The following is a 19,211-nucleotide window of genomic DNA, read 5'->3' on the forward strand; positions in this document are numbered from 1 at the left end:
AGTAGAGCTGTACTCTATACTGACTTTCCCTGGGCCCAAGCCTTACCCAACCCCCTGAAGTGCTCCTCCTCTCAGAAGGCACCTAAGCTTTGGTTTGGGGTGTTTGTGGAAGTGGCCAGAGAAGGAAGGAGGGAGAGCCTGTCTTTTTGCGTTTACAGCGGTGGGGGCAGTAGCCTGCACATCACCACCACCTACTCCCGGGTGTGTCTCACAGCCCGGCAGCCGTGGCCATGGACACGGAACACACAGACAGTCCCCGCTGGAACGTCACACCTTCCTAATCTGTCCCACACTGAGCCAGATGGTATCTGGTCTTGGGAGCAGCCTGGCATGCAAAACTGACCCTTCTTTCTGAGGAAGAGAAGGGGGGATGAGATAAATTTGCAGAGAACTCTATGTTGCCTACAACTTACAATTCTCAAACAGCGATTCCCCTTGACCTTACTAATAATCAAAGAAATGGAAGCAAAGAGAAGACACAGGTGGTCACCCACTACAACACCCGTTGCAGGCGAGGGGGAACTGGTGAAGTTATTTCAGAAATCACTGCTGAGAGCCAAAACAGTACAACCGTCTGGAGGAAAATCTGGTAACATCTCTCAAAATCTTACATTGTACACACTTTGACACAGCAATTTAATTTCTAGGATTTACACAAAGAAAAACTTGCAATATTATTCAAAATAATAGGTAGATGTCTACGGCAAAACTGTAAATAGCTCACAAACTCTTTTTAAAAACATTCAAAACATATAGAATGCTATAGAGGGAAAGTCTCTGCAAAGTTAATTTCTCCCAGAGGTAACTACTAGTAATGATTTTATATACATTTTGCCAAGTGTTTTAATGTATACTTTTTTCTCTAAAAAATGAGATAAACTGTATCTATAAAATATGAGCTCCCGTGTGGCTCAGAGGTAAAGAACCCGCCTGCCAATGAAGGAGATGTGGGTTCAATCCCTGGTCAGATCTCCCGGAGAAGGAAAGGGCAACCCCCTCCAGTATTCCTGCCTGGGAAATCACTTCCATGGACAGAGGAGCCTACGGGCTACAGTCCAGGGGGCCGCAAAGAGTCAGACATGACTTAGCCACTGAGAATGCATGCACGTATATCAAATATATCTTAAATATACCGTCATATATGTAAAGCAGTATATTGCTTTACAATTGCTTTTTCTTCACTTAATGTTTCACTGAAGACAACCTTTTATACCAACATATATGAAACCTGTGTGAAACTGGTTTATGAACTTCACAGTATTTTGATTTTGCATGTGGAATCACAAATTCCTTCTTGAAGGATATTTAGGTTGAGGAGAGTACAATTTAATATAGCCAGGTTATAGCTCAAAAAGAAATGCCTACTCCTTAAACACTCCTGACTTGGATCGACTTTATTTATTTGGGGACTGCTTATCCATTTTTCAGAATGATTCTGAAAACTGATCTCTTCAGTTTTCCCTATAATTTTTTCCTACTGGATGAAGGCATAAGGGCCTTATGCTTGGTCAGAAATTACTAAGTCAGTACAAAATAGAAACCTAGACACACAAAAGGACCCAGGTGTCTGGTTGCAGGACTGTGGAACTGCACATTCACAAGAGACTACGCCATCACTTTTAGACCCACAAGCATGTTGTTTTCCATAGAAACCAAGATGCATCGTGCCAACCCGGCCCCATCCGGGATCTTGTTAGCACCTGAACATCACTTATGCTTCTTCTCATTCATTAGGCCCATCTTTCCTTCTGTTTGTATCGCTAATACCCAAACAAGTCACTTATGACTCATAAGAACAAGAAGTGCAGGGTGAGTCAGGCTCAAAACAGGGAGCACAAGCCTCTAGCAAAATGCATGACTCAGAGGGTGAGGCATGGCTCTAGAGAACTTAGCCCCAGGCCACAAACAGCAGTGGGAAGAGGCCCATGGAGTCCTGAAACACAGCTTCAGCTTCCAGGGGAATTCCACTTTTGCAGTAGGTTCCTGGGACCCAGGGGAGAAGCCAGTTAGAACCCTGTGTTAATTACTTTTTGGTAATAATGCGCCTCACGCAAAGAGCTTTAAAAACCTCTCCTTAAAGACTCTCACCCAATGTTGTGAACCGAGGATGGTTAGCTTCACTGGATAAAGAAAGAAACAGAACCACAGAGGACAAAGTGTGTGAGGGTTAGGATAGGTTTGAACCTAGGTGAGCCTCACACCTTGTTCAGACTTCACTCTGCCCCCAGACTGACAGAGAAGGGCTTCTCCCGGGACTTGGCAATGCACCCAGCCCCCCAACATACACCCAAAAGAACTCTCCAGGAGGCTGAACCTCTGGGTACTGAACAAAGTTCTCCAAGGCAGAGATCCCGAACCTCCAGAATTTAATGCCTGAAGATCTGAGGTGACACTGATGTCATAATAATAGAAATAAAGTGCACAATAAATGCAATGCATTTAATCATTCCAAAACCATCCTCCCCCACCCTGGACCACGGAAAAAATCGTCTTCCATGAAACAGGTCCCTAGTGCCAAAAAGGTTGGGGACTACTGCAAGGAACCTGTGCCTTTCCACTAATGCATTTCTGTTAAAATAAACCCCAATGACTGGTCAGCATGGTGCCCTCTGTAATTCCATGAAATCTATAAAGGCAACTTCAGCCTCAGACATCATGGCAGAGGGACCAGACAAAGCCAACCCCTCACCTGCAGTTACTCTGTGATAAATGAACGAGCTGGGGGCAAGGAAGAACCCAAGGTCTCCTGGGGAAAGACGCCATTCAACACACTTTCTCTGCCCACACTCTTGCTGAGTCTCTCTGGGCTTTGAAGTAACGGGATGTTTACTGTTCAACAGGAAACAAACAAATCCTGAAGTCCAGCCACACTGACCATCTGTCTTCCCCCAGACTTGAACACAGATAACAAAGCATCTTCACAGCAGAGAAGACGACAATGAGTTCACACTGGTGGAGAAGTCCATCGCCATTTTCCACAGTCTGCCGTCTATCCTGATCATTCTCTTGGACAAGGAAACCATGGGATTACTCAAATCATTACTATCTGGACAAATCTGGTAGTGAAATTTGTCTACCTAGGCCCTCAGAAGTTTCAAGAAGTATCTTGGAGCTGGTTGTATGTGATTGAAACAGTGGGTTCAAATAAGGTATGTTCAGCTGGAGAAAATACCTTATTATGTAGGATATTTTATATCATACTCTAATGTGAAAACAAAAAAGACAACAGATGCACAATGTGCTGAGCTCTGTAGTTCTGAGGATGTCTTAATGAGAGTACATGTCCCTTCAAAGTGGTGCCTTGGGTAATTGGGCCAGATGCTTCATATTTGGGGACACGGTTATAAACAAAAGCCTTGTATGTGTGCATAATGGCTTATCTGCTCTCCGGCTTCCAACACACCGCTTCCCTCCTAACCCACTGCATGACAGCAGCACAGCCGTGGTCAGCCCACCCAGTGGCCCATCAAGGGAGACAGACGGAGGGCTCCGCACAAAAGCCTCACAGAAAGATGTCAGACCATATCACAGTCGCCCGTGCGCTCAGATGAAATAACAAGCCTCCGTGTCCCTTTCCCCTTTCGAGTGTGAAAGCAAAAACAGACCAATGCCTTGCACGTACTGTGCTAGGTTTTCTAGACGGCCATACAGCATTACTGTCTGTGACTTTCCATGGGCCTGCTCGGGTTACCATATGTATGAATACACATCCCAGCATCTGAAGAAAGGAAAATATGGAGTGTTTGGTGGTTATGTTTAATTGAATTCATCTGGGAGCTTTAAATCCTGAGAATTCAGCCTCTATTTATAGTAGTTTAAGGTTTGAACAGCTTATGATTTTTTGTCCTTTTGAGAGGCAAGCTTCCCTTTTCCAACCCAGAGAATGCTTCATTCGCACATAACGCGTTTTCCAGAGCCAACCGTAAAAACCATTAAATTGCCAAACCATGGAATGGGACAGTGGTGACGATGTTCGGCCATTCTCATGCCTCTGGAGGCAATCTAGTCTTTACGGCTTCCCACTCAGACACAAAGATTCGAATACAAGAATTCTGTGGGCATCTGAAACCAGACCTTGTTTCTCTGACTCTTGGCAAGACACTCGACAACAAGCGAGGCTCTGCGGTAACATACCCTTGCTTTTGCCACATGACCTCCCTTTCACAAGCGCCCTGTAAAGTCTCTAGTCTGTTCTCTCAAGACCCCAGGCAATTCAGCAGGCACCGGCCAGTCAAGCATCAGATGCCCCGGGTCACTCTCCTAGTCAATCAAATTGGAGTTTATTCTCATAGAAAAACTTGCTGAGTTAAGATCCCAAGGGCCTGTGCAGGAATCTGGAAAAACTCAGTGAGTCTCCACATCCTGGGTTTCCTGGATGTGTCTCCTCCTGTCACCCTCCTGCATTCTCAGGACCATCACACACAGGGGTTCAGGTTATGCACCGCCCAGGAACCTGCAGGTCCTCCATCTCACAATCAACATGTGACCTGCAAAAGCAGCCCTGGGAATTCTGGGCCCCCCAGCTGAGCCCAGAGCAGGGACACACAGGCTGTGCAGACTCCGGAAAACTGGCACACACTTGGAGGCTGCAGCACACAAGTGCAGGCAGCTGCCCCCTGACCCATGTACACTCCTGGCATCTTTGAGATCTTGTCTCTCACCGACCTGCCAATCTCAGAGCTTGGTTCCCCCTGCCATAGTGCTCCAAGCCTGACAAAACTGCCTTACTTGGAGGGCAGAGCAGGGAGCTTGGGATGTATATCAGGGCCTCCAGCAGCTATAAAGATGCTCACAGCAGTGCTGCTGCCCTCTGGGCTCTGGGAGGCTTCCCAGAACAAAACTATGCAATCATACAATCATACACCTTTTTATCTTGAACACAAAAGCTTTTTTGTAATCCACATCCCTGAGAGTTGTGTTTCCCCTGTTCTCTCACAGAGACTTAAATCTGGAATACTCTAAAGCTTTTCCCTCTTGGTACCATCTCTTTGTCTTTTTTTTTTTCCCCCTCCTATTCTCTTTCTTTCTCTTTCTTCTTCCACCCTCAAAAACTGGCCTTTCCTCTCTCTTGACCTTAGTCAATCCTATCTTTCCTTCACAGGCTTCTGAGCTTTCAGAGTTGGGAGAGATGGTGAAAATCATTGCCTCATTAAAAGATGGGGGAAATGAGGTGACCTAGTTTGTAAGTGACAAACTCATGCTTCCAGCCTGTGACACTGGGTCTCCTTCCATTTCACCACATGGCTTGCCCCCCACCAGCTCCCAGGTCCCTTGAATGGGGGGTCAGCACTATCATACACAGCTGGCTGGACTCCCCCTGCCTGTAGTAAATGTCTGACTACTGTGTCAAAAACAAGCAAAAAGAACCCATCAAGTTAGCAGAAGGAAGAAAATAATAAAGACTAGAGAGGAAATAACAGAGAAATTTTTTAAAAATAGGAAAAAATCAATAAAACCAAGAGCTAGTTCTTTGAAAGGGTAAATACAAATCAACAAAACTCTAGCCAAACCTGCCAAGATGAAAAGAGAACCCAAATAAACAAAATAAGACGTGAAAGATGAGAAATCACAACTGATATTGCAGAAATATAAAGACCATAAGAAAATGCTATGAACAATTATATGCCAACAAATTGGACAACTGAGAAGAAATAGACAAGTTATAGCCATCAGAACTGAATTGAAAAGAAATAGATAATTTGAACAGACTGAGCACTAGAAGTGAAATAGAACCTGTATTAAAAAAACAATAAACACACACCTTCCTGCAAACAAAAGTGCAGGACCAGATGGCTTCACTGGGGAATTCTATCAAGCATACAGAGAGCTTACACTGATCCTTCTCAAACTCTTTCAAAAGACTGAAGAGATGAGAATAGCCCTAAAGTCATTTTACGAAGCTACCAACACCCTGACACCAAAATCGGACAAAGACAATACCAAAAAAGAAAATTATAGGCCACTATCTTTGATGAATATAGATGCAAAACTTCTCAACAAAATACTGGCAGACCAAATCCAAAAGCACAGAAAAAGATCTTACGTCATGGTCAAGTCGGATTCATCCTAGAGTCATGAGGATGGCTCAACATCGCAAATCAATCTATGTGATGTGCCATATCAACAAAAGAAAAGACAAGAATCGCATGATCATCTCAACAGATGCATAAAAGTATTTGATAAAATTCAACATCCATTCGTAATTTAAAAACTCTTACCAAAGTGGGTATAGAAGGAACATATCTCAATATAATGAAAGCATGCCTACTGAAATTAATCTTCAACAAAGGAGACAAGAACATACAATGGGGAACAATGGAGGAAAGACAGCCTCTTCAGCAAGTGGTGTTGGGGTAGCTGGACAACTGCATGTAAATCAGTGAAGTCACAGCACACGCTCATATCATACATAAAAATAAACTCAAGATGGCTTAAAGACTTAGACGTAAGACATGACCATAAAATTCCTACAAGAGAATATAGGCAAAACATTCTCTGACATAAGCTGTACCAATATTTTCTTAGCTCAGTCTCCCAAGGCAATAGAAATAAAAGCAAAAATAAATAAATGGGATTTAAACTGTTAAATCCCATTACAAGCTTTTGCACAGCAAAGGAAACCATAAACAAAATGAAAAGACAACCTATGGACTGGGAGAAAATATTTGCAAACGATGTGATAAACAAAAGCTTACTTTTTAAAATTTACAAAAAGTTCACATAATTTAATAATAAAAAATAACTCAATCAAAAATGGCAGCAGACCTAACTAGACATTTCTCCAAAGAAGATATACAGATGGCCAAGAGGCACATGTTCAACATCACTAATTCTTAGAGAAATGCAAATCAAAGTTACAAGATACCACCCTCAGCCAAAAAAAGAATAAAATAATGCCATTTGCAGTAACATGGAGGCAACTAGGGATTATCATACTAAGGGAAGTCAGAAAGAGAAAGACAAACACCATATGATATCACTTACATGTGGAATCTAAAATATGATACAAATGAACTCATTTATAAAACAGAAACAGATTCACAGTCATAGAAAGGAGAAAGGGGGTGGGGAGGGATAAATTAGGAGGCTGGGGTCAGTAAATACAAACTATTATATAAAAAGACAAACTACAAGGTCCTACTGTATAATACAAGGACCTATATTCAATATCCTGTAATATACCTTAATGGAAAATAATATGAAAAAGAATACATAGATATGTGCGTATAACTGAATCACTTAGCTATATACCAGAATCTAACACAATGCTGAAAATCAACTATACTTCAATAAAGATAAGTAAATTTGTTTTTTAAAAAAGAACCCATTTACTACCAACCACAGTAACACCACCTCCCTAGTGGTTATGGGTACACTGCTTCTCTTATGATAAGGCCACAAAGGGTCAGGTTATATCCCTGATCCCCTCGGAAGGCTGGGGATGCATTAGGCACCGCAGAGGGAGGAACGTGTGGTGGGAAGTTTGCATAAAGCTCCTGGGCACAAAGAGGCTGACCATCTCCAGCCCCACAGAGGAGGCGCTTCATACAATGGACTGAATCACACGGCAGCCACCCTGTCGGCTCCTCACCAGCCACCTCTTTGTGAAGACAAGGTGCAGCGGACTCACCTCTGGTCTGGAAGTCTGGAGACCAGTGGCATCCTGGGTCACCCTCCAACCTGTGCCAGGCCTTCCTTCTATGAAATGACGCCCCTCTCATCGTTCAGAATCTATAATTCTCTAAGGAGCAGCCCACCTCTGGACTAAACAACAGGTTACTGAGTAGCAAGTGCAAGCATAAGGGGCCCAAGCATGAAGGCTGGAGCAGAGGGACACCTTTCTCTTGGGCCACTGGGTTTCACTTGAAGTTTTCTTGCTCTCAAACTGCCAGACCAGGCCTGGGATCATAAAGGGTGTGGGTCTGGCCAGCGGCTTTAGGCGATTTTCAGGTTAGAGGCACCAGGTCTTATTACCAGAAACCCCCAACCAATACACCCAACCCTTCAGTGTTCCCCTTTCAAGGCCGAGAGCAGCCGTGCAAATGACAACGGAATTTGCCATGTCCTGCCATTTCTGAAGCAAAGTACATGGAAGCAGAGACTGTTACTGGACTGCATCTGTCTGGCCATAAATGTAGGAATTGGGGAATACTAGGCAGATACCAGGCAGGAGAGGTGCACGGGAGCTCCCCGCTTTCTGCCCATGGTGTGAAGTCTGGGGCACCTTTGCCAGGCTCAGCAAGGGAACGTGTGCATCAGGATGAGAGTGCAAGGAAGACGGCAACTCACGTGGCTCCTTTTGCCTTCTTCATCTCCCATCGACGTAATGACTGTCTCTGAAAAGACCATCTGCCCGGTCCGGTTGTTTGTGATCTACAGGAAAACAGGGACAGTGAGTGTGAAATAGAGGGGATTCTGGACAAATCCCCCAAGTTGTTGGTTTTTTGTTTTGTTGTTTTCTATTTTCTGAAGCAGGAGCATCTGTCAAAGTAGACAGAATGCCCACTCCTCCCTATGTTTCTGAGCTCCACCAGCAGCATCAGATAGTGATTAAGAGACAGAGCAGAGTCTACAGCATGGGGCTGCCAAGGGGAGGACCGAGGAAGTCTGTGTAAAGCACGCAGCACACAGCCTGTCACCTCGCAAACACTTAACACTAGCTATTTTTATCATTCTTGGGGCTTATTCATTTGAAGCTCCAAGTCAACTTTCTTTTCAACAACTACAGGCCTGGGTAGTGAAGGAAGCAGGTTTTAGCTAGAGCAGCCCCTCCCTGATTCTGGGAAACTGTTTTGTTTCCTCAAGAAAGTGCTTAATTATGTGGCAGCCTTGATGCCAGGGGAACTTGGGGGAGAATGGATACATGTGTATGTATTGCTGAGTCCCTCTGCTGTCCACCTGAAACTATCACGACATTGTTAACTGGCTATACTCTAGTACAAATAAAAAGTTAAAAAAAAAAAAAAAAGTAAGTGCTTAAGTATGCTGAGAGGAGGCCTGGCCCTGTATTCCTTTAGCTACTGTCTGCCTGGCTTCTGTATCCAAGAGTGGGCACCTCAAAGCTGAGCCTTAGAAGCCTGATTGGAAGCCTGATTGAAACTCAGGCCACTCTCACCCCATCGAAGGCCATGTCTAACCCTCATGTTGGTGATAAAAGAACAGAGAGAACCTCAGGAGCTAGGGGATCAGTGTTCTTTGATCCCTGGCTCAGACACCAACAACCGTCTAGTATGCAACCTGGAACAAATCATTTCTGTTCTCTGATTCACAGTTTTCTCATTTCTAGGCCATCTTTAAAGTTCCTGCCAGCTCTAATATCACAGGCATCTGCAGCCAAAACAAAGTGGAAACTCTTAGCCTAATGTGCAACAGTGGATCAAATTCCAGTTCTAATTCCAGTTCTGGAGCATAAGGATCATGTCTTCACCAACATACTTTAAATTTTTTTATGTAAATAATTCCTCTCTCCAGCAAAGAAATGATGTCTTCTTCCTTTTATACCAGATTTTCACAAGATTAATCAATGCTATATATTTTTAAAATTATACAGTCCTGTATGTAAAGATCCAGGGACTTCTCTGAGGTTTTATTACACTAAGGTGCATTTTTGTATCCCTAGGAAGAGAAATATGTACAACGTTTTCCAAACATGTTTCACCACTGAACTCTTCTTTTATAAAGCATCAGGCAGGACAGGAGCTCCATGGAACCCACTCAAAAACTACTACACCATGCGGATGCCGTAACTTCACCATAAGAACAACAGTAATATTAACAGTAAGAACAATTTGCTGCTGCATAGCGCTTTACAGTTTACAACAACTCTCACACACTTTAAGTCATTTGGCCCCCACGACACCATAAGGTATTACAGATGCTGATTTTCCTATTTCATAAACATGGTTAGTGAGGGTCACAAAGTTGAAAATCATACTCGTTACTGGCAGGACACATACTTGGTTATTCTGATATTCACAAGGAGCAAATTCAAGAAGCAGCCAAACCTACTGGCTAATTATTGTCAGAAAGGATGACTGAATATTGGTTTTGGCAGGAATAAAATAATCACTTTTGGAGACAAAGACTGGAATTCTCCAGTCTTCAGATGAGCAATGCTAAAGGATTCTGTTTGGCAGGTGGCTCATTCATTGATGCGAGGGGTGTGCTCTGGAGCTGGGGCTGTGAGTACGCAGTGGGACTAGCGCCACACAAAGGCTACTTTATAGTCAGGGCAATGGCCCATGAGAACTGACCCTTTAATCCTCTATGGCACAGAAATGCTATTGTGTCAGCTCAGTCATTACCTGCACACTTGAACAAAAGCAAGGCGCTTTTGTGAGAATCTTCATGGCCTTGTGCACAGGCCTTGAGATGAGATCAGAGGTCAATTTTACAGCCTCTAACAATGACCCAAACATCTGCACACCAGACTCTGTTTAAGAGAAAACAGGCCACATGATTTGATCTCAAAGTCCTACCAAAGTCACCCTGGAGACATCGCATGTTAGGGGCAAGTGAATGCCACCTTCCTTTGCAACGTTTTCTTTCTCAAATCAGATTGAGAACAAGCCTGCTCACTCCTCATGCAAGATTCTGGACCAAGAGACACTTAGACGTACGGCAGGTTGGAAAACAGGCCACTGTAAAATTGTGAATGGATAGCCAGCAAACATATGAATGTTTCATCTTGTAGCAATAGAGGTTTTCCATTCTGAAGACTTGAGTATATCACATCTGAGCTCCTCCTAAGGAGATGGTGAAGATCTATTCACCACAACATGAACTCTATTTCACCTCTCTACTGAATCACAGATAAAAACCTGTGAGATAAATTCCTCAAATTCAATACTGGGAACGTCTTTCTCTAAACACTTATTTGCTTCCTTTTTTCAAGTAATAAAAATCCCTGAACATTCCTTTGCAATTGGACTGGCAGGAAGACTAGAGTTAAATTTATTGCTTCAATGCAAAAGCAATTTATTCCCCTTTAAATAATCTCCCTCACTCCCTCTGGCTTTTAACCTGTATTTTACCATCTTTATGTGTATTTTTGACTTGTATATCAAATATGTAAACATCTGCACAGCAGACTCTCTTAAAGAGAACACAGGCCACACCTTAGTCCTCTGATGGGACTGGGCACTGCAGAAAGGAGGACGCGCCGGCCACGACTTACCTTGTGAATTTCTCGGTGGACATGGATGGTATTATTTCCCACCTTGGTTTCTGTGTTGGTCTCGTTGTGGTAGCTGGGAGGTAAGTGTGCTAGGGTCACTTCTGATGATGTTTTAGCAGCAGCCTCTTCGGCTTCCATCTAATTAAATCAATGAATTTAATGAGCAATATTGTTTTCTCCTGATACATACCAGAGTCCATTAGAAAAAAAACTACTCTTTTCCTCTTCTGCAATAACAATGGTGCTGCTGATAAGTACCACTGAGGACTGAGTAGAACAAGACATTGTTCTAAATGTTTTCATATATTATCGTCTTACATCTCACAATCTCCCTATGGGGTGGGTGTTAATGTCCCCATTTCACAAGTGGGGCAACTGAGGCTCAGGAAGACTAGGTTAGTTCTCAAGATTCCCAGGGAAGGGCAGAGTTGGGATTTCAGAATGCCCCCACTGAGCAATCTTGACCCCTGAGAGATGCTCTTGGCGCTGCTCCCATCTCCCCACGTCCTAATCAGGAGGTCACTCACATTCAATTCCCATACATGCCAGCAACCAACTCTGTTTCTCTTTGAGAGCATTCTCTGACTATAGAGGTGTGTTCAGTCTGCACAAGCACCAAGTGTTAGGTAGTGAACACCCCAGGGACAACCCTCAATCAGTGAAGAAGAGCCTATGAGGGTAAGTACCCCAGTGCCCTCTCCGTTCAGTGGGACAGCTTCTCTCTCTCCAAGGACCTCAGAAAGATGGAACCCTAGTTGTCCCTAGAAGTCACCTGCTCATCAGCACAGCCTTTGCTGCCTTTTTCCTTTTCCATCTCACTCTCCTACTTCCTCCTAGTGTTTCTGGGATCACATCACATTACACGCATGCTAATTCGCTTCAGTTGTGTGTGACTCTTTGCAACCCTATGAACTGTAGTCTGTCAGGCTCTTCTGATCATGGGGAGTCTCCAAGCAAGAATACTGCAGTGGGTTGCCACGCCCTCCTTCAGAGGATCTTCCTGACCCAGGGATCAAACCCGTGTCTCCTGTGGCTCCTGTACTGCAGGCAGATTCTTTACCGCTGAGCCACTGGGGAAGCCCCGCAAATAAATTATTTGCTCCCAAATCCTTGTTGCAGGGCTGACTGGGGTTGGGGAACCAACCTAGCCCCTTCCCCATGACTGGTAGGATCACAGTTATGAGTCCTTCCCCATCCACCCTCTGAGTACGAGAGAGACCCCTGTCGAGGTTCAGATGACTCATTCTGTGGTACACCCTTCTTCTGGCCCTTCTTACACAAGTGTTCTTTGCTGATGTCAGGTTTCTGAGGCCACTGTCCTCATATCATGAGCCTCCATGACATCTATACCAGACACATCAGCCAAATTGAATCTGTACCCACTTCCAGACCCAGACTTGATGAGTGGGCAGGTGACAACTGGACCAGCCACAGCTGATTGGACTTAAACAGAAGCCACATCATGGACTAGCTGAGCCAACCAGACAGTCTCTCTAGGAATTTAAAATGAGAGACACAAAGAGAAGCTGTCACTGGTGGCTGGCAATTTTCCAACAGTGCAGTCTTGACTCTCGGCTATTTTTATTCCTTTAAATGAATCCTCAAAAAGGATTTTACTATTTTTTAAAAAATTACTGTTTTCTATTCCCTTATATACTACAAGAGGCCCATCTTTTCCAATCTTTCCCAACCAGGTTCGCTGAGCTGGATATACATGGGGAAAGAATTCCCACGTCTCAATGGAACACAGAGGCACTGCATCAGAAGTGTGAAGAACATCTAGTCAGCAGAAAGCCCAGAAAACCAAACAAGGACTTGGTCAGCTGCCACCGTGCACTGTGTTTGACCCTGAGATAACTCCTGACATATCTGAAACCTGATCACTGCCTCCATGCCTGGGCATCAGCTATGTCTGAGCCATTGCACCAGTCCCTTCCATATCTCCTTGCGTATTCACAGCAGCTCTATGAGGAAGTATTATTTGCCTCATTTGCAGATGAAGAAAATGAGGTTGACGAAACTGGAGGAATGTCTAAGGTCATCACATTCTTAGTAGGTGGCAAAACTTAGATTAGAACTCAGGTTGGTCCGACCCCAAATTACGTGTTTTTCCTAGTATAAGATTCTGCCTGTGCTTTTACTGGGGAGATAGGGCATCCTCACACAAGCTAGTTTGAGGATGATTATGAAAGTCTCTAGAGTCAGTCAGGTTCAAAGAAGAGAGGAAAAAGGCTTCCAGGTGGAGGCGAGCCATGATTGGGCTGGTCTCAAAGGACAGATATGAGCTGGATAGAGAGGAGCATAGCGGAGGCAAAACGGTGACAGCCTGGATGAGAACGGAGTGTCACGGGCTAGGGCAAGGGGTCCATGCTGGACCCCAAATGGATAAAATGATGGTGATGAAGCAGAGACAGACTGACAGATGGATCCAGGGTATAGTTCTAAAGCAGATGGTGTTAGCCTAGTTCTCAACCAGAAGAGTACCTCAGAGTCATGCCCAATGCTTTAAAAAAAATATCTACATATCTGGAGCTGCCAAATTAAAATTTCTGGAGGGGGCACCCCACAAAACAATGAGCTTTCCAGATGATTCTGAGATACTCCCTCCCCTGTATTCACCCCCAGGTAAGAACCTCTGCACCAAGCAATGGGGAGCTGCAGTAAGTTCTGAAGACTGATGCGGCTGCTAAGTCACTTCAGTCGTGTCCAACTCTGTGTGACCCCATAGACGGCAGCCCACCAGGCTCCCCCGTCCCTGGGATTCTCCAGGCAAGAACACTGGAGTGGGTTGCCATTTCCTTCTCCAATGCATGAAAGTGAAAAGTGAAAGTGAAGTTGCTCAGTCGTGTCTGACTCTTCATGACCCCATGGACTGCAGCCTACCAGGCTCCTCCGTCCATGGGATTTTCCAGGCAAGAGTACTGGAGTGGGGTGTCATCAGCTTCTCCGGTTCTGAAGACTAACTGGGACATAATACAGAATCGAGAGAAGGAAAAGAATGGAGTCAGAGAACTAGCTAGAAGCAGGCTGAGAGTCAGAAGTTATATCTGGGGAGGGCCTTCTATTTGGAGGGGCCTCCAAATAAATCTAGAAGAACTCAGGCTTCTGAGAGCTCACCACTAGATTTGGCAAGAAGTTGCTGCCAGCAGCATCCGAAGGCAACAAAGTAGAAAGTACCCAGATTCTGGAGTCAGGGAACATGGGGTTAAGTCCCAGCTCGGCCACAAAGCAGCCACGTGACCTTAGGCAAGATACCAAATACTGGGGTGGCTAATATGTAACACCTTACAGAAAGACCCAAATGATCTTTTTGGTCAACCCAATATCTCTAAACCTCAGCTTTCCTGTTTGTAAAATGATGATGATTCTACTTTATTGGACAAATGTAAGAATTAAAGCTCATGAAATCCGAGAACTTGATCCAGTATCTGCCATTCGGCAAAGGTATAATAAACAAAGCAGTTTTAGAAGAAGCCAGTTTGCCAGGGGATGTCTGGGTAGGGGTGGAAAAGGCAGAAGTAGATAACATATGTTCGAAGGGTTTGCTAATAAAATAGAGGAGAAACGGATGAAGAAAGGAGACCTAAGACGAAGAAAAAGGCTTTTTAAATTTGTTTTAAGGGAGAGATCCTGGGCTGTTTAGTGATAGAAAAGAACAGCTGGGAAAGAAGAGGAGTCTGGGGATGCTAGAGGGACTAAATCCAGAAGGAGAAGAGAACATCAGCGCTTTTACAATTCCTATAGGAATCAGACTCCTCCAGTTTGGCTTACATATAATTGACAAGGTACCAAATTTAGAATTTGCTCTGGGCTGAGCAGATAGTCTTTATATAAAGCCATTTCCTCCTCAACCAGTGGTTATTCCAACAGAATGAGCTAAAGCTCTTTCATGGCACCACAAACTAGAAGTACAGCTTACAGTGGAAATTTCAGCCACAACTATTACTGCTGCTAGCAAGAGAAACCTAAGCCTGAAGCAACAGGACTTGTTTCATAGAGGAGGAATGTGAATATTATTTAACATGGCACTCACAATTGGTTAACTCTGTGTTTGTTAAAGGAACAGAGTAAGAAAAACTGGAGAGAGAAATTCAGGCTTGCTGTTGGCATTCTTCCTAGGAATAACGAGTTGATAAGAACATTCTATTGTAAAATATGCCCATTACAGACGTGGTAATGGAGGGGTGGGGAGTGGCTTTATCCTCAAAATATGTTTATCAGTAACAAACAGCCCAGACTGAACCATTTGAAGATTTGCTTCCTCTCAAGAATGATCCTATAACCAGAGTTAACTTTTTTCCCTTAGGAGAAACCAGCAGCTTGAAGTCAGCTGGAATATTTTAAATGTCAGGAAGTTACTTGAAAGCAGATTCATGATGCAACTATGTAAACAATTAACGCATCTGGACACACGTCCTTTTCTGTTCTTTACTGGGACAGTAAGAAAACAGCAATTATCCTGTGTTATAGATTTAAGGGGCTTTCTGGCAATCTCTTTTTAAAACTTAATACTAATAGCCCTAATCCACTGTGATTCTATTATATATCAGACACTAGTGGTTCTTCTGTTACCATTCACACTAGTGCTATTAATATGATGATAATGAGTGTGTTTGTCTGGGTGTTAAGTCGCTTCAGTCGTGTCCAACTCTGCCACCCTGCGTGCTGTAGCCCACACCAGGCTCCTCTGTCCATGGGATACTCCGGGCAAGAATACTGGAGTGGGTTGCCATACCCTTCTGCAGGGGATCTTCCTGAGCTAGGGATCAAACATGGGTCTCATGTCTCCTCCACTGGCAAGCAGGTTCTTTTCCATTAGTGCCAGTGAGAGCCATTATTTATTGAGAATCAGCAATTTCTCATAGTCCTTACAACAGCGACATGAAGGGGCAACTTATATTGCACCAATTTTACTTAACTCTATTTATTTTTTGGCTGCACTGCGTGCCTTATGGGATCTTAGTTCAGTCTTGAATAAAAATGGGGAGGTGACCTGATGAGTCTCAACAGGAAGCCGTGGGCAGGAGGGAAAGTCCTAGAACCCAGTGAAGGGAAGCAGATGACTTGCTCTGGAACCAAGGATGATGTGTTCAGTTTAATCAGTGAAGGTGCAGAGTTAAAATTCACTGGGGCCTGTCTGACACCCCTGTCCCTTTCATTGTTTCGTGTCAGGATTCTCTTGCTTTCACAGGAAACAAAGTCTATATCTGGAATCTAGCCTGTTCAGTGGATGTTCAGGTACAGCTACCCAGGCAACCACCTTCCAACCCAGTGTCTCCTTCACCAGTGTCCAGGGTCCACCAGGTCGACTGTTGTGGGAAAGAAGGGGAGCGATCCCCAGACTAAGCAGGTGTGGGAGGAAAAAGCCACCTCGCCTAGTAGACCAGAGCCAGCTTTGGAGGCTTTGCCCAAATGCACTGTGGAGAAACAGGGACATGGAGGCACCTGACCATCCAGCCTAGACATCTGATCTCTCACTGACTCCTTCCCTGGGATGGCTGGCTTCTCTCCAAAGACAGGCTGCAGCCAGAGTCAGGCCCAACAGGGGCCACGCCCACCCACCCCAGGCAGCAGGGCCACCTGGCTGGGAGAACTGGACCATCTGCACCTCCTCTCCAGGCAACCCTGGCAATGCTTGCGTGCTGATCACAGAGGATGCCATCCACAGCGTTTGAACCTGGGAGGCGACGGAAGCAAGAAACAGGCAAAGTTTTCCCGAGATGTCTGGTATCTGATAACTAACAGCTGCTATATATGCACATCTATTATACTCCAGGTGCCACACATATCACAGATTTAATTCTCATGGAAAACTGAGGTAAAAGATGTTAAAGGATTTGGCCAATACCACCCTATGGTGAATGGCAGAGGAGGGCCCTGAGCCCAGGACTGACTCCACAGCACCCTTGGAAATGCAGTGGGGGTGGCCTTTCACTTTGCCCCTGCTCCTATCACCCACCACCCACTGACACTGATGGAGATACCGAGGTCCCTTCTTTGCCCCACATGGCATTAGGGGAAGCCCAGACAGATTACCAGCACAGCTCAGAGCTTTTTGTCCGCATATGGAGAAGGGAATGACAGAGGATGAGATGGTTGGATGGCATCACCCACTCGATGGACAGGAGTTTGAGCAAGCTCCAGAAGCTGGTGACCGGCAGGGGAGCCTGGCATGCTGCAGTCTATGGGGTTACAAACAGTCGGACATGACTGAGCGACTGAACTGAATGGCACCCTAATTGTCTCTCGGGAACATGGCACAAGCTCAAAGCCCAACAGACAAGCTAGGACTTGAGATACCTGGAGTCTCCTCTGCAAAATCACAGTGCTGGAATATCAGGGGCCTTGCAAGCATCCGCTTAAAACAGGATGAGGCCAACCGCACACCTGAAGTTAATTGTAAGGTGATGGCCAGCAGCCTACAAGCAGGTGGTGACCCCAGTTGTCCATGGGTGGGTCCAGCAGGTGTCTCTGGGTGGACAGCTTCAGATCCAGAGCTTTTGGCAGGAACCAGGTGGGATTTGGGATCACCCCTGCACTGCCTCCAGATAACTCGAAATCTGCTGCCGGCTGTGCCCAGCCCCTTAGTGGACCTGAGGACCCTGGCCAGCGGTTGGCGCACTGCTTCGCCAGCCCCCACTGTCACCCGCCTCGCGCTTCCCGGAGCGCAGGCCCCTCGGGCGCACCCACCTCCTCCACCGCGCTGCGCAGTTTGTACTGCGTGTCCTCCATCAGTTCCTCAACCTCGCGGAACATCTCGTTGAGAGTGGCCTCCTCCTGCGGGTAGCTGAGAGCCGGGCCGGGCTCGATCGAGGCAGAGGTGACCGTCGGAGCCGGCGCGGGGGCCGTGGGGACCGCCGCCGCCAGCAGCAGGTAGAGCAGGGTGCCCCCGAGCCGCCGCATCTCCGCCGCCGCCTGCGCGTCCCAGAATGCGGTCAGAGGCGCGCCGACCACCCGCTCGCCCGCGCCGCCGCCCCGCCCCGCCGCCTCTGGCTCTCAGAGCCTGGCCCGCCCCCGGCGCCCGGCTTCCCCGCACCCATCCCCAGAAAGGAGGAAACTGAGTCTCCGGAGGACGCAGCATCCCCAGACCGGGAAGCCCACCCCCACCCACACTCCAGCCCCGCGCCCGGATCCTCTCCGTACCCCCACCCCCATACTCGAGCACGAGCCGCGCTCTGCTACGGCCCCCAGGGATAGCTCCCTCTTGCAAGCAACAGAACCCAGGCGCCCCTACGCTTACACCCATCTCCAGCCAACCCCCCCCCCCCACCCGGCCCCAGGGCCCTCTTCCCTCCCTCCCCGCTCCCCCACCCCGCCTGGGTCCCGGGTTTGAGCCCTGTTACGTTCTCCACCAGGTCAGAGCGCAGCCGTGCTGCGGCGACCCTACTCTCCCGCCCCCTATTCGATCCCCCATCTTGAGTGGTCAGAGAACTCAACACCCCCACCCCCGGGGCTGGAACCAAATCCGACGCCCCGTCCTCCTCCACCCACCCCGGAGGGACCGAGCTGAGCCACCCTCTTCCCCGCCGCCGCCCTTCACCCACCCCAACTGGACTGCGCTGCGCTCTGGTTTGGACCTCAGGCCTTGCCCGGGTCTGCCTCGAGGCTGCGGAGCTGGAGCTGCTTGGTGGGCGGACCGCCGGCGCTAGGAGCTCGGCAGGGATGCGGCAGCGCTGGTACCCCGGCGAGCCCGCAGCGCTCGCCCCGCCCGTCCCCGCCCCTAGGGAGGGGCTGCGGCCCAGCCCGCCGCCATTGGCCGGCCCGGGCGCAGCGACCTCCCACCCCAGGCTGGCCTCTGCCACCGCGCCTGGCCCTGCAGGAAGCTGACCCCTTCTTCGCATCCCATTGCCGCCCGGCATCCCAGGGCGGCATTGTCATCTCTGGCCCAGATTCTTGCCACACTTTCCATGAGGTGTTTTTTCTGTGTCCAACCCTCGCCACCTTGCCTTTTCCAGGTTATTCTGTACCTGGCAGGCTGGCACTCAAGGCCCATCACAAACTACTGGTCATAATCCCTCTGCCGTGGTTAACTCCT

General features: G+C 46.8%; 1 protein-coding gene across 1 annotated transcript in view; it reads right to left on the minus strand.

Moving 5' to 3' along the window:
* DKK3 (dickkopf WNT signaling pathway inhibitor 3) overlaps positions 1 to 18,886 on the minus strand; it is a 50,003-nt gene extending 31,117 nt beyond the window's left edge. Inside the window, exons 1-4 of the mRNA XM_027563289.1 lie at positions 18,721 to 18,886; positions 17,867 to 18,091; positions 11,177 to 11,314; positions 8,290 to 8,373 (exon numbers count right to left, since the gene is read on the minus strand). Of these exons, the coding sequence (XP_027419090.1) occupies positions 8,290 to 8,373; positions 11,177 to 11,314; positions 17,867 to 18,079 (435 nt within the window). The 5' untranslated portion in view covers positions 18,080 to 18,091; positions 18,721 to 18,886. The remainder of the gene's footprint in view (positions 1 to 8,289; positions 8,374 to 11,176; positions 11,315 to 17,866; positions 18,092 to 18,720) is intronic.
* Between the last annotated feature and the right edge of the window lie 325 nt (positions 18,887 to 19,211).

Source organism: Bos indicus x Bos taurus, chromosome 15 (assembly GCF_003369695.1).
Source record: "Bos indicus x Bos taurus breed Angus x Brahman F1 hybrid chromosome 15, Bos_hybrid_MaternalHap_v2.0, whole genome shotgun sequence".
In the NCBI taxonomy this organism is placed as follows: Eukaryota; Metazoa; Chordata; class Mammalia; order Artiodactyla; family Bovidae; genus Bos; species Bos indicus x Bos taurus.